The sequence below is a fragment of the Syngnathoides biaculeatus genome, chromosome 12 (assembly GCF_019802595.1).
Source record: "Syngnathoides biaculeatus isolate LvHL_M chromosome 12, ASM1980259v1, whole genome shotgun sequence".
Classification (NCBI taxonomy): domain Eukaryota; kingdom Metazoa; phylum Chordata; class Actinopteri; order Syngnathiformes; family Syngnathidae; genus Syngnathoides; species Syngnathoides biaculeatus.
Genome location: NC_084651.1, coordinates 15,575,883 through 15,589,710, shown reverse-complemented (window position 1 = coordinate 15,589,710; position 13,828 = coordinate 15,575,883). Strand labels below are relative to the sequence as shown.

The 13,828-nt window shown below is 40.1% G+C and overlaps 1 protein-coding gene across 10 annotated transcripts in view; it reads right to left on the bottom strand.

Annotated features, from left to right (window-relative positions):
- The window catches only part of golga4 (golgin A4), a 34,233-nt gene that overhangs the window by 1,121 nt on the left and 19,284 nt on the right, over nt 1-13,828 (bottom strand). For 9 of the 10 annotated variants that reach the window (XM_061837016.1, XM_061837018.1, XM_061837020.1 and 6 more), the window contains 8 exons: nt 9,745-13,394; nt 9,448-9,569; nt 8,707-8,837; nt 8,367-8,453; nt 4,645-4,665; nt 3,828-3,896; nt 3,407-3,482; nt 794-891 (listed from right to left, as the gene is read on the bottom strand). In XM_061837016.1, coding sequence (XP_061693000.1) covers nt 794-891; nt 3,407-3,482; nt 3,828-3,896; nt 4,645-4,665; nt 8,367-8,453; nt 8,707-8,837; nt 9,448-9,569; nt 9,745-13,394 — 4,254 coding nt within the window. The remainder of the gene's footprint in view (nt 1-793; nt 892-3,406; nt 3,483-3,827; nt 3,897-4,644; nt 4,666-8,366; nt 8,454-8,706; nt 8,838-9,447; nt 9,570-9,744; nt 13,395-13,828) is intronic. The other variant, XM_061837019.1, reaches the window with a different exon arrangement.

Genomic DNA, 13,828 nt, shown 5'->3' with positions numbered 1-13,828 from the left:
TGTGTACAAGGAACATTGCCGTGCTGGTGTTAAGATGGACTCTCGGGAAGCTGCTGAGAAAATCCCACTGGTTTGAGAACCTCATCAACAGCATTGTTAAACAGAGAGATCAGTGTCAATTAGACGTGGCCGCATATTCAATGCTGCAGAGGGTCATTATTGTGATTGGGTCATGTCCCCATTGAGCCAAAACTACCTAAAATGGACAGAAAACTTGGAATCACTGGTCACTGTGTAACTGTAAAGTATAGCAGCTGCTGCTTTACAATGCTCAGTTTTTGACATCATATATTGTCCATTATGTTGGTGTTGTGTATAGATTTGTAAAGGCAGACTGACTGGTTTTCCAATGTTTTGGCTCAAGTATGACAATATTTATGCTTCAGTCAATAAAACATTGTAAAAGGACAAATATCTGAAGTTTATGTTTAATAGCTGAATTACCAGTTTTCACCAGGACGTGAATTTTCCTTACTGCAATAAATAAAACAAAAACACTGGAACCAGTAGCGTGGGTTTGCATTCATTCAACGTGTTTCTGTGCATTTGTTTTTAATCTCCATATTTTATAGCTTCCACAGTTTTGAATGTTTTGGTTTATTTGAAATGTTTTAATAGCTCTATAAAATATAACCAACCATACTTCAGCAATGAGAAAAAAGGGAAATAGCTCGACTACATTTCAGGGCCAACAGCTCAGTCCAACAACAATTTGCCGAGATGGAAAAAGGCATTCATTTGCATTTTTTGTGCACAATTATGTAAGAAAGAAAGAAAAAAAATTAAATTGTACTTTTGTTTCTCGCCCCATCATGTACTCAAAGAGCACTTTCTTCAGGTACTCCAGCTCAGTGGCTTCTGAGAGGGGCTCGGCTTTGTTGAGTGATGCATCTGTCAAGAGAAAGTCAAGTGAATAATAATACAGTACGTGACTCAGATTAATAATCCAATGTCATGCCCCAAACTCTTACAAATTTAGCTTGATAGAGCTTCCCCTTCCTCTCGGTACTAGGAAATTAATGGGGTCACTTGGCTGAGTGGCATGGCTGCAAATTAAACACTAAATAAAAGTGTAGGCTAGTAAGTCCAGGCTCAGCGTGAAGACGCTGAATGAGTATTTTAATTCTTTGCCTAAAGGAATATAACATTACAGCTTCAAAATCAATGAATGCCCATTGTTAGCGAGGGCTGCTAACACTTACGACTGACATCAGGAGATTTTAGTACTAATTAACCATTAGCGCATTTAGGTTGGCACTCACTTACCTCTCTGTGCCCGTCTAAAATACTGTAACTTAGACGACAACCCGCAGGGTGTTGACAAAGGCTCTTTTACAATTGGGAAAAAAATACTACAAAAGCAAATCGATGAGATAAGTTGGCAAGATGTGTTGTACTGTACACATCAGTTATCAAAGTTTTTCTCCACATTGCATTTGACTACTACAAATGTGTTCAGTGGTTTCCATAGATCCTCTAAAATAGTATCTAAGAAAAGAAAAACAAAAAAGAAGAAAAACTGGATAAGCAGACTCAGCGAAACTACAAGTATGTATGACATCTCCGGGAACGGGAAATTTATGGAGACAGGGACAGAGACTTGGATAAACGAGGGTTATGTGCTTTGTGCAATTAATGGTGGCCTTTTAGAAGCCAATACCACCACAATGTACCTTTGGGACTTCCCCATTTTACCAGAAAAAAAAGATGAGATTTTTCCACTTGATACTCTTTGTATTAAGTAGATACTATGCTCGTAGAACTGGAGAAAGACAATGTACATGCAAACCGGAAAATATATAAGCTTGCTGACAAGGTGAACAACAACAGGGTGGACATTCTTGACTAAGGCCGCCATTTAATGGGCACAAATTGGACTTCACCTAATAACATGATTCAGTGAGTAAGCCGAATGTACGGTTTCACAAATATATTTAGAACTTGTCAAAGTTTTTATATCAACTGATATTTCACTATGACAGAATGGAAATGTTAACGCTAACTGCTTTCAACTACATATATAATACGATGAAAATATCATCTGCAACTATTCAATGTTCCACAATCTATTGAAGAAAAAAAACCTAAATGATGGTACCTGGAAGTAATGCTACTGAATAGATGAACGATAAAGACATTTTATAGTCATAGTGACACAAAGAGCTGTATTAATCAGGTGGGGGGAGGATTCAATATCTACCATACATTTTGTAATGATCTCCATAGATCTTTGAATGTATTTGGATTTGGAACTAAGTTGTTAAAGTGCAAGGAAAGCTTCACACACTTCAACCCGTGTGTCCTTGTTCTTGTATGTAACTACAGAGACGAGTGGTGTGCGGTGGAACGACAGGAAGAAGGGGTCACACCAACTCAAACAAGTCTTTGATCTCCTGGCCTGAAGTCATGGCTGACCAATAAATTCCAGATTGCCTTTGTCCTTCTGACCCTCCACCAGATGATCTATGTGATCAACCTAGCCAAAAACACAGCTGACATGGTGGAATTATTCAGACACAATGGCCATAAAATATGTCAAGAGGTTTATGTACTGTAGATTTCAATAGTGTAAAAGTTCCACACTCCTTACCTAATGCATTTGAAATAGATAAGTTCTCTCTTGAATGGGTCAATAATGAAACTGTTATGTTTTTGTTTAGTGGACGCACTATAGATACAAATACAAAAATGTCCTTAAATTAAATTTTTGTACTTTAAAAAAAATTGTCTTGTGAGAGATTAATAATGTGATCAAAAAGGTTACACAGAAAAGATAAAATCAATTTTGAGAAAATACCGGTTGTGAGAATGGAGTCAGAGTGCTCTGTAGAATAATTTAAAATCCTAAACTGCTAAAGTCATTATATCTGATCGGAGCTGCTTTAGAGACACCGCCTCCACCTTTCACTTTCTGACTGCAGCTTCACTTTATTACAGCAACAGGAATTGTTTAAAAGGGAAGGATAATTCACTTTATCCCATGATAGGTTTATAATACTGTATACATGAAGATGTGGCACTGATTTACAATCCCAGGGGTTTAAGCCGCAGATCTTTTATGTCACATCCTAATAACTTACGGAAACCTTGACCAAAGCTTAGATGAATCCACAGAGCTCATCTGAAGGCTCAATCACACTTAGCCATATTGTTCTTTAAAGCACAGCCAAACCAGAAAACACAGCCATATGTCACAACACCCCCACATACTCTCTCTGCACATCCTGTTCCCTCTGCTGCGTGAGGAGACATGGACAGTCACAGAAAAGCTTAAATGAACATACTCTAGCCTAGTTGGTGCTGCAGTTCAATGTCAAAAGCTTTATGATAGTGAGAAAAAAGAAATAAATAAGAGGTGGGGGGTGGGTGGACTCCAGAAGCAGAACTAAGTGATTCACAGTGTTACCTTTGTATGTGCTCCCCAGATGAGTTATGACTGTGTTCCGGTGGAAGCATTTAATCTTGTCCTCAAGCGAGTGAATCTAAAAACATGCACAGAAATCACCATAAAAGAAGTCATTCAACCCCAGGAGGTCAATTCACTCCATTAGCTTAATTGAGATGTGGTACAGATGACAGGCACTTTGTTGACCATCCCTCGGGATGTTTGTGAGAAAGATGATGTATGAGAGCAAAACGGTGGGAGGCGTTCCTCTAATTGTTTATATGGCCAAACAGCAAATGTAAACAGATGTGGAGTAATTAAGTTGATGCAGCAGGAGCGCAGTAGCGCTTGCTGGAGGCCACTAAAGCATGGGAACGCAGTACACAAGGTTTGACGTTCACTCGTCTCTGCTAAAAGCGTATACTGTAGACCAGATAGTTACCCTCTCAACAAAGCCCTGCTCCTTCAGTCGAGCTTCACTCAGTAATGTCGTCTTCTCAGCAAGCTGCGCCTGCAGAGCAAAGGAATGAGAGGAGGGAAGTGGTGAGAACTACAAGGAAACACTGGAACAGGAAACAATACTGTGTGTGTTGTTACAATCATGCTTATTCATCAATGGAAAACATTACAAGACCTCAAGATTTCTCCCACCTGGAAACAAACTATTTAAGCTTAACTGACACAGCGAGTGGCTTCTCACTTTCTGAGCAAAGACCAACGTCCTGTTAACATGTAACAATATTAATATTGGAGAAGGGTCCAATTAGGGGCTTGCATTAAGCTAAGAAAACAGATTCCTAGAATGACTTAAGAACTTCAATATATTTTATTTACTTAAAAAAACTGAAAAAACTATTAGCATCAATTCAATAAAGGTGGAAATTAGAAAAAAAAAATCTGTTACAATAAAATATTGGGAATGACAAAGATCACGTATTGATGATGCAAATAGAGGTGAAATTTACATCGTGTGTCCATTGAATGGCACATTGTTGTTACTTATATTTGGCCGATAAGTAAAATAGTAATTGAGGTCTAAAAAGTTAGTGACCAGTGAAAAACCCACAAGTGCATGCACGCCCTCACACACACACACACACACACACACGCGCACGCACACGCGCACGCACGCACGCACGCACGCACACACGCACACACGCACACACGCACACACGCACACACGCACACACGCACACACACACGCACACACACACACACCACACACACACACACACACACCACACACACACACACAGTACCTGTAGTTCCTCAGGGCTCATCTGTGTCAAAGACAAAAGAAAGCAAATGCTGAGCTTATTCGATGGGAATTCCATTTAAGTACATATATATGTGTGTGTGTAATAACACTAAAGTTGATTCTAACAAATACTTCTGACATCCATACACCAAAGTTTTGAAAAGACCAAAGGAAAAAGGTGGCCCCCCAAAAAACAACAACAAAACATTTTTCAGAATTTTTCCTGATTTTAACAAACTAAGCAAATTGGAAGACTGAAGAATACAGTAAGGCAAAAAAATAATTCTTCACACAGTGAAACGTGACACTACTCAACTACATATTGATATACTGTACAAATTCAAGATTAAAATTAAATTTGCCTCATTTCTTTGCTTTTTTTTTTCTGGCGTGTAACATCCATCTCCACCTGCACCTGATGCCAGCTTCAAGCTATGTCACATGAAGACCATCCTCCCCTTTAGGGACTCTCATTTTGGAACAGAATTGAGGTCTTCGAAGTATTCTCACCACCAACTTACAACATCACAGGTCGAGGTCAATACTGCCCCATGCCCACAATACACAGTGTTGACGGTGCACTGCTTTCCCGTTGTGAGACGCAGGATGGTGGATCAGAATTTTATCGAAGCCATCTGATCCTAGGAACTAAATTGTCTGGAGCTTCATACCCCTGGTAGGGTTACCCATGGCAAACAGGTCATAAATGAAACCACACACAAGGCACTGCTAAAAGACCCATATGATGAACAAAACAAATACATGTACGTCTTCCTTGCACAGACACAGGTCACAGGCCCCCCTCCTAGGAGCCAGGCATGGAGGTGGGACTCAAAGGGGAGCGCCTCGTCACCCGGCCGGGCCTGCACCCATGGGGCCCGTCCGGGCAAAGCCCAAAAGGGTCATGTGAGTCCACCTTCCCATGGGCTCACCGTCTGTGGGAGGGACCATTGGGGTCAGGTGCAGTGTGAGTCGGCTGGTGGCCAAAGGCGAGCCAATCCCTTGCAATAGAAGCTGGCTCTAGGGACATGCGTTTCCCAAATAATAAAAATTGTACTACCATATGAACTCATCGCCAATATGTCTGCTTCACGGTTCCACTGGGACCACAACCAGGGCCACGACTTGCAGCACCTCAACGTGAAAATGCAAAATACCAGTGCCACAAATACGACATGGGCTGATCTGCTGAGCAAAAATGTAGCTCAAACAAAAGCACAACAATAGAGGATTTGGGCTACAGGGGTGGGTAGAGTAGCCAAATATTGTACTTAAGTAAAAGTACTGTTACTCGACAATGTGACTCAAGTAAAAGTAAAAAGTAGTTCTCCAAAAAAAGGACTTAAGAGTAAAAATTACTCAAGTACTGAGTAAATATGCAAATCATGTCCATTTGACTAGATGCACAACCCAAAATACAATAAATAAAAAAATCTGTTTATTACTTTGTCAGTACTCGGCAAAATGCAGTCTAAACAGCAATTTCTCTGCATCCTTTTATTAATAGTTGGTTACCTATAATTTCCTTGACATCCATAACAGTTGCCCACAACTGTGGATTTAACTCTGGCAAGACTTGAAATCATTCCCAAATGCACCAACCATTCTCCAACCCTAAATCCTCAATTAAGTAACACAAACGCAGACATTCACACACACAAACACAGAATCTCGTTTTCTTTCTCTTAAGGTTCCAGCTGCTTTTATTTTAAGAACCCAAGCATATTGTCAAGATCCATTTACGAAATGCTCTTCTTCAGTGTAAGTCAGTGGGCTTGTTGGCTATGTTGGAACCTGTTAAATAGATTTTTTTGTCCCCTGCAGTATTCTTGTGTGACACTAATCTACTCCAGACTCTCACAAACTATTATTAGCACATTCTGCTGAAAGGAATGTTCAAAATTTTGGAGCTGAGTCATGAACATCGCAGTGTTGGTGTGCCATCTGTGTAAAGACACGCTGACCTGCTCTTAAGTATGCTTTACACGATCAGGATTTTGGGGGGCAATCACCGAGTTTAAAAAAAACGATAACCTATCACAGATCCGATCACAAGATGGAGCAATGAGTCTATTTAAATGACTGTTCATTTACTCACTATATATGTGTGTACTTAGTTACTCCAAAATTTTTTTTTAAATTAATGTTGTTCATCTCTTTATTCCAGTGAGGCATAGTGACAGACAGAACAAATTAATGGACTTTTTTCGGTGGCAGAAAGTAGATACAATAATTAATGTATCCACTTTTGTGATGTTTGTTGGCATTTTGAGTTTTCAATTGTAAAATATGTGCCTTGGCTCCATAAAAGTTGGAAAACACTGCTCTCATCATAACATGTATTCTAGTCAGTCATAACAGCCCGACATTACAACATGACTGAAATATTAGGACCCAACTTACTGTAGTTGAATTACAATAATGTACGTAATGAAATAAGGTTTAGAGCATGATTCTATAAAACGCCAGCATGTTAAGTACAACCGCTAGTGCTGGCACTAGCTTGCAAGGCTACATAACGTTTTGTTGCAAGCCGTATCATGAAAGTACGTACCTCAACCATACCTCTAGCATGTCCTCTCCTGACTACCAAAACACTCCCCCCACCCCCCATTTGTTTCTTACAAATACACAGTGCAATGCATTGTTGTCATCGCCATGGTTACAAATGTATCCAGTCACGTTTGAGTTGACGAGATGTAGCCCAGCAATGGTAAAAAATGTGATGTGGTGGTATTGGTATACAAGATTTCACTGCAGTAGTGTGATATAATGCAATCGTGAAAGACAAAATGTTGTCTTGTAGTATAATCTGGGCACTACATGTCTCTCTCACATCGCCAGCATGTTCTTTTTTAATAGCTTTCTTGGTAGATGTTATTTACATTACCACATCAAAAGACACACGATAAGGTTAAAAATAAATAAGGTTTTGGATTTGAATATACTGTAATATACACGAGGGCGATGTGGAGTAAATGAGGAGCCGATGAATGACGTCATTGATCAGTTCGGCCAATAATGACAACACTGATTAGCACAAAATGCAAATGAAGGATCAGGCCGACCAGGTGTAAAGTGTGTAATGTCTACTCTTGGTTATTTATTCATTCTTACGAATGGCTTTTGATGCCCTTTGCTGGGGAAGGCATTCCTGAGCAGAAATCCGTGCAATGCATCCATAAAGCTATTACTTGACTGGGGTAATATCCATTGAGAGAATAATTCTTGTTTATCTTAGTATGTGTGGTCAAGACAGAAGAATCAGCGCTTGGCTCACATTATATCATCACCTGGGTCAACAATCTCCCTGGGGTGCTTTTGTCCTACCGGGCTGCTTTCCAATGTGCATTTTCTTGCATGATGTTGTTGCTGAATGAGGTCTTGAGTCACCTCACAGAATAATAACTAAGAGCAGCCACAGAGGCTGGCCTTAGCCTTGCAATCTCTTGTTTTCCAAAAAGAACATTCCTGAGCAATTCAAACGAACTCCACATCTTCCGGTACATTTTGGAGCGCAGACACTCGACTGGTCGGACTGAATTATAAGCAAATTGTCCCTGAACTTGAAGGAAAATGTATCAAAACCATTTGGTGACTTTTTAGCATCCAGTAAAAGCATTTTGAGAGTTTTGAAGACAAGCGCACGGCATTTAAATGGTCTTATGTTTGCAGTGTTTTAAAACCCTTGAAGAGCTGCAGCAGGTCACAAACATTGAGTACCTCAGTAGTGTTGCAGTTCCTAGCTTGGAGTTCCTCCAGTTCTTTCTGGACCTGCCACACTCGTGTCCCCATCTCCTCTTCTCGACTCTGAAGAAAACAACAACGGCGACATAATTTCCTATGTAGGTCCTTTTCACTGCCTTACTTCAGAACTCCACCCTCTGAGACAGTCTGATCATGAATCTAGCATGGAATCAAATCACACATTTGGAACACAATGGGGGTGAGGCAAGAGTTTATGCTTGATACAAATCTGATGAGAAAGTCATTCTTTGATAGCTTCTGCATGCTGGCTTTGAATGATGGACACAGAGGCTGACTGAATGCTTTGGTTTAGTACCTGTATGACCTGCTCATATTTCTGAACAGTTTTGTTTAATTCATCTTCCCTCTGGGCAATCGCCTTCTTCAGCTGAATGGTTTCCTCTCGATGACTACTGAGAAGCTCTGCCTCCACAACCTGGGCATTACCTGCAATGTGTAAAGGAGAGTCACCATGCAACATGCACATTCGTACTTCGAAAGCCCCTCCATGAAACACTATTTGGCAATGGTGGAGAAATTAACATCAACAAACACCTTCAAATATAGCTTAGAAAATGAACTAATGCTGCATGATTCTTTCAAGAGGTTACTCATGTATGCCACATACATTAAATAAATGATTCAGTCACATTTGAATACAAGTTTGAGCCCCGTCTGAGAGAGTTGTCAATAGAATTAAGTTCTTCAAGTGCAGTGGATTTCTAACTTGGGGGGCATGCCCCCATTATGACGCAGGGTGGGGGTGGGAGTAGGGTGGATGGCAACCATCAACTATCATGAAAATATTTTATTAACCTGCACCCAGCTGTTTACATTTTTGTCGATTTCCAAGGAACGTTTGCAAGCGGGGGTGTTTCAGCGTAGCCCTCGCACTCCACTTTAAAATAACCCCCCCGAAATTTCTGAAGCAGGGCGGGGCCACTGAAAATCTCATCTCTAAAAAGCGCGGTGTACCCAAAGAGTTTGGGAATCACTGTTGGTTCAGTATTTATGATGTACGAAAAATGTAAAGTACAATTAAAGAAAATGCTCCTACCAATGGCTTCTTTCACTGCTGTGTCTATCTCCTTCTCTTTTACGGCCATTTGTGTGTTGAACTCCCTCATTAACTGCTTGATTGAGGAGTTGTGCTTCATTTCGATGTCTTCTAATTCCAATCTTTTGGATCAAAAAGAAGATAGAGAAGAGTACATGTCTCAAATTACACCTGCACAATCTATTGACATCCAATATAAACAGTGTAAAAAAAAAAAAATACTACGGAAGGTGGGTCTATATGCACATAAATCAAAATGTTTTACAATGCACACAAAATTTTGAAGCCATAACTTACTTGATTTTGTTTTCACTCTCCTCCATTAACTGTTTCTTTGCATATTCAAGTTCCTGATCATGCTCTTTCCTCATTAGTCTGATATCTTTCTGTAACCTGGTAAAATCTTTGTGGATTTTCTCCTTCTCATTCTTCATCTGATTAAGTTTGCTCTTGAGCGACTCAAGAGAATCCTCATCAAGTTCAGGCGAGTGATTTTTCATCTCATTTTCCAACATTTTTTCCGTTTGTTGAAAACTACTACACTCCACCTTCATGTCAGGTTCAAATGATGGTTGGGCCTTTATCAAGGCAAGTTCAAGTTGATCACACTGAACAACCTTCTGTCGAATTTCTTCTTTCAGAGTCCTAACTTCTTCAAGGAATGCTTCATTCTGCTTCATTACTTCTTTAAGCTTAGATTCATTTTCAAGTGTTTCTGCTTGTTTGAGCTCTGCTTGGTGCAATGAATCTAGCTGAAGTGCAGACAGCTTCTCTTCATATATGTTCTTCAGATCATCTAAAGACTTTTGCATCATCCGCCTCTCGTCATCCTGAGTCTGTTCCAGTTGGCTTGCCTGCTCTTCTTTGAGCTTGACAAGAACCTCAAGAGATTTGTTTTTCTCCTCTAATGTGCCAATGAATTCTTTATCAGCAGCTTCATTTTTCTTAACCTCCTCAAAGCTAGCCTGAAGCGTCTTTATAAGGTCGTCTTTTTCATCAAGCTGTGTAGTTAGCTGCTTCCTAATTTGAGCAATTTTCTGTTCAGCTTTCTTCTTTAGCTCTGAAACTTTCCGAGCACTCTCTGCTGTCAACCTATCCTCAGTTTCCTTTACACACTCATCTTTGCTTTTCAAAATCTGTTCTTTCAACCTTTCAAATTCGTCTTCCTGAGTACGAAGTTGGCTCTTGCACTTTAGATTATCCTCCTCGAGGTGGTGCAGTTTTTCCACCATATCTTGCGCCAAGTGGCTGTTCTGCTGCAGCTTTTCAACCGTTTCTTCCCTCTCATTCTCCCTGATGCTGTGCTGCTGTTTGAGGTCACATGTGAGTTGTTCACACTCTTTCATCTTTAAGGTCAACTGTTCCTGCAGCTCGCATAGCCGATGGTTGGAGCATTCAAGTTCTGCAGTCAGCCCGCTCACCTTCAATTCCTTTTCGCTCAAAACTTGGTCCATCTCAGACTTGCTGATGGACTGATTGTCAAAACTCACCGTCAGCCTTTGCAAAGCTTCATTCTTCTCAGAAACATCGTGCTCCAGCTCTTCGAGCCTTGTCCTTAGAGATGCGACAATGTTGTCACTCTCAGAAAGACTGTCTCTGAGGGTATTTACCTGCTCCGAGACGGACTCTCGCTCTTGTTGTAAACTCTGAATGGTCTCTTCTGTATGAGCTAAAGCCTTTTGTCTCTCCTCTTCATGCTGCTGCTTCAGCTTAAATATGGCTTCTTCCTTACCTTCTAGTTGATGTTTTAAGTCACTGATGATGCTTTCCAAGTTATTCACTTGCAACTCATTTTCTTTCAAATTCATTGATATGACTCTGTTTAATTCATTTAGCTCCTCAATCTTCAGGGCTTTTTCACTGATACAAAGAGAATTGTTCTCATTTTCATTTGTTAAGGCTTTGATTTGCTCCATGTGAGCATTTACCTGAGCAGTCAACTGTTGTAATGAAATGCATAGATTGTTATTCTCCTCCGTCTTCTTGCGAAGATTCTCCTCTAAAGTGCAAACACTATGTACTTTGCAAGAAACAACATTTTTAAGGTGCACAATATTTTTCTGGCTACATAGAATTCTCTCTTTTAAATCAGAGACTCTAAAGTCAATTTTCTGACAAAGTTCAGAGGCTCCATCCACCATTTTGCTGACTTGCTGATGGAAATGTGTTTCCAAAGCCTCTCTCTGAATGGCACCTTCTTCAGATTTATTCTGCAAGTCCACGCATTCCTTGCCTCTGGAACCTTCAACAGCTTGAAGCTGCTTATCCATGTCCTCCAACTTGTCTGACAAAGTTTTTAATTTCTCTCTGCTTTCTTCCTCTGTCATATTGAGCTTGTCCCTTAGGGAGTCTCGCTCATTCATAGCCTGGCTGAGGTTCCTTTCCACTGACTCCAGTTGCTCTTTCAGCAAAGTGTCCCTTGTTGACAAACCTTCAAGCTTAATGCCTGCTTCTTGAAGTTCTTCTTTCAGCTTTTGAACAGTTGTTTCTTTAATTGTAAGCTCCTCCTTTAGATCCTTCATTGCATTAAGTACTTGCGCACTATCCTCTTTGCTCCTGTCAAGTTCTAAAGAACATTCTTCCAGTTCCTGTACCTTTTCCTGTAATACGTGCAAATGTTTTTCCACTAATTCCTCCTCCTGCTGTACTAACTTTTCATGCCAATGGTGTTCCAGTTCCAAGATTTCATGTTTGTGGATATCACGTAGTTTCTCAACTTCCCCCAAATGATTAGCCTGCAGCTCTGACATTGTATCACTCAAGCCTTGGGAATTTTTTTGGGCCATCTCTAAAATTTTCTCTTGAACTTGCTGCTCTTTTTGTTGAAGCTCTGCATCTTTCTTTGCAAGTGCAACTTTCATGGATTCTTCTTTCTGCTGGATCTTTTTCTTAAAGTGATCTTGCATTTCTTTGGCCTTCTGTTTGAACTTTTCCATCTTTGTTTCCTGCGATTTAATTTTAGATTCCATCTCGGTTATAGTGTTCTTCAGCTTCTTCTCCCATGCAACTTTTTCATCCTCCAACTGTTTCTGAAGACATGTTTGCTCTTCCTTTTTAGTGTTAAGCTCTTCACTATGTGATTTTTCCTGCTCAGAGAGTTGGTTTTGGCTCTGCTGTAATTGTTGTTGTAATTCTTGGAGTAATAACTCTTTGTGTTGACATTCATTTTTTGCTACTTCAAGCAGATGCTGCAAATCTGTCAAGTTGTTCTTAGACTGAGCAAGATCGTTTAAGATTTTATTTGATGCTTCATTACCTTCTTTCAAGTTACAATTTTCCATCTGGAGCTGTGATAAAGATTGCTTCAAATCCTCCAGTTGCTTTTCTCTGACATCGAGCTCTTCCAGAGCACAATCTGATTTTTCTTTAAGCGTTTTTTCCTTTTGAATGAGGTCTTCAATTTCCGTTTCCTTTTCCCTTAAAATGATTTTCAAAGCATTAAGTTCCTCCTTCAGTATTTTTTCCATTCCTCCAAGAGACTGTTCATGCACTTGCTTAACATTTTCCATTTCTGCACTGTGCTTTGCTACCTGATCCTGCAGAGCTAAACAATGTGCATCTTGTACATCAACCAACTTTTGTTCCAAAAGTTGTTTACTCTTCAAAATGTCAGAAAGTTCAGCTGCAAGTGCTTGATGCTCAGCCTCCTTTGCATCCAGTTTCTGATTCATCTCCTCTGTGTGCATATGAATTTGGAGGTCTTTCTCTTTCAGAAGTGTCTCTGATTCTAGCCTCTGTTTTTCCTTGAGCTCTTCCAGAGCAGTAATGTGCTGCTGGGATAGGGCTTCCTTGTGCTTTTCCAGCTGTGCCTGGTGCTCTTCCTGTAATGCCAACATTTGCTCTTTGTGGTTCTTCTTTAAGTGGTCCAACAGACTTGACTGTTCTTGGGATGACACAGTTTCCTCTTGGGTCGTTTTCACCAGGGAACTCTCCAACTCCATTATTCTCTGAAAGATACATGGGTGTTTAATTCAATGTATACAATTATAGGAACTCATAACGCTGAATATAAATCAGTGCTTTGCAAAATCTTTATTAGAACCCAAAGGCTTATGAGGAAGAACAAAAAAAAAGATGGTGTGAGTCTCATCTATTGCATCTCTACAGATGCATCTGCTCCTATATGTGCACTATATTGATAAATGTATTGGGGGTATCTCACTCTTACACTCCACACTTCCAGTCTTCTGAAAAGATTTTGAGCTAACTTCGTTACCTTTCCGTTACCGTCACAGAAAAATATAGCTATTGAGATAGAAGCGGGACTGTCTGGTTGAGGTTTGGACTCTTTGTGGGTCTGTGAAGATCTTCTACTCAAAATCATCTAACCACGAAATGGATGTCTTTGCTCCATATAGTGCTTGAGCATTTTCCTGCTTAA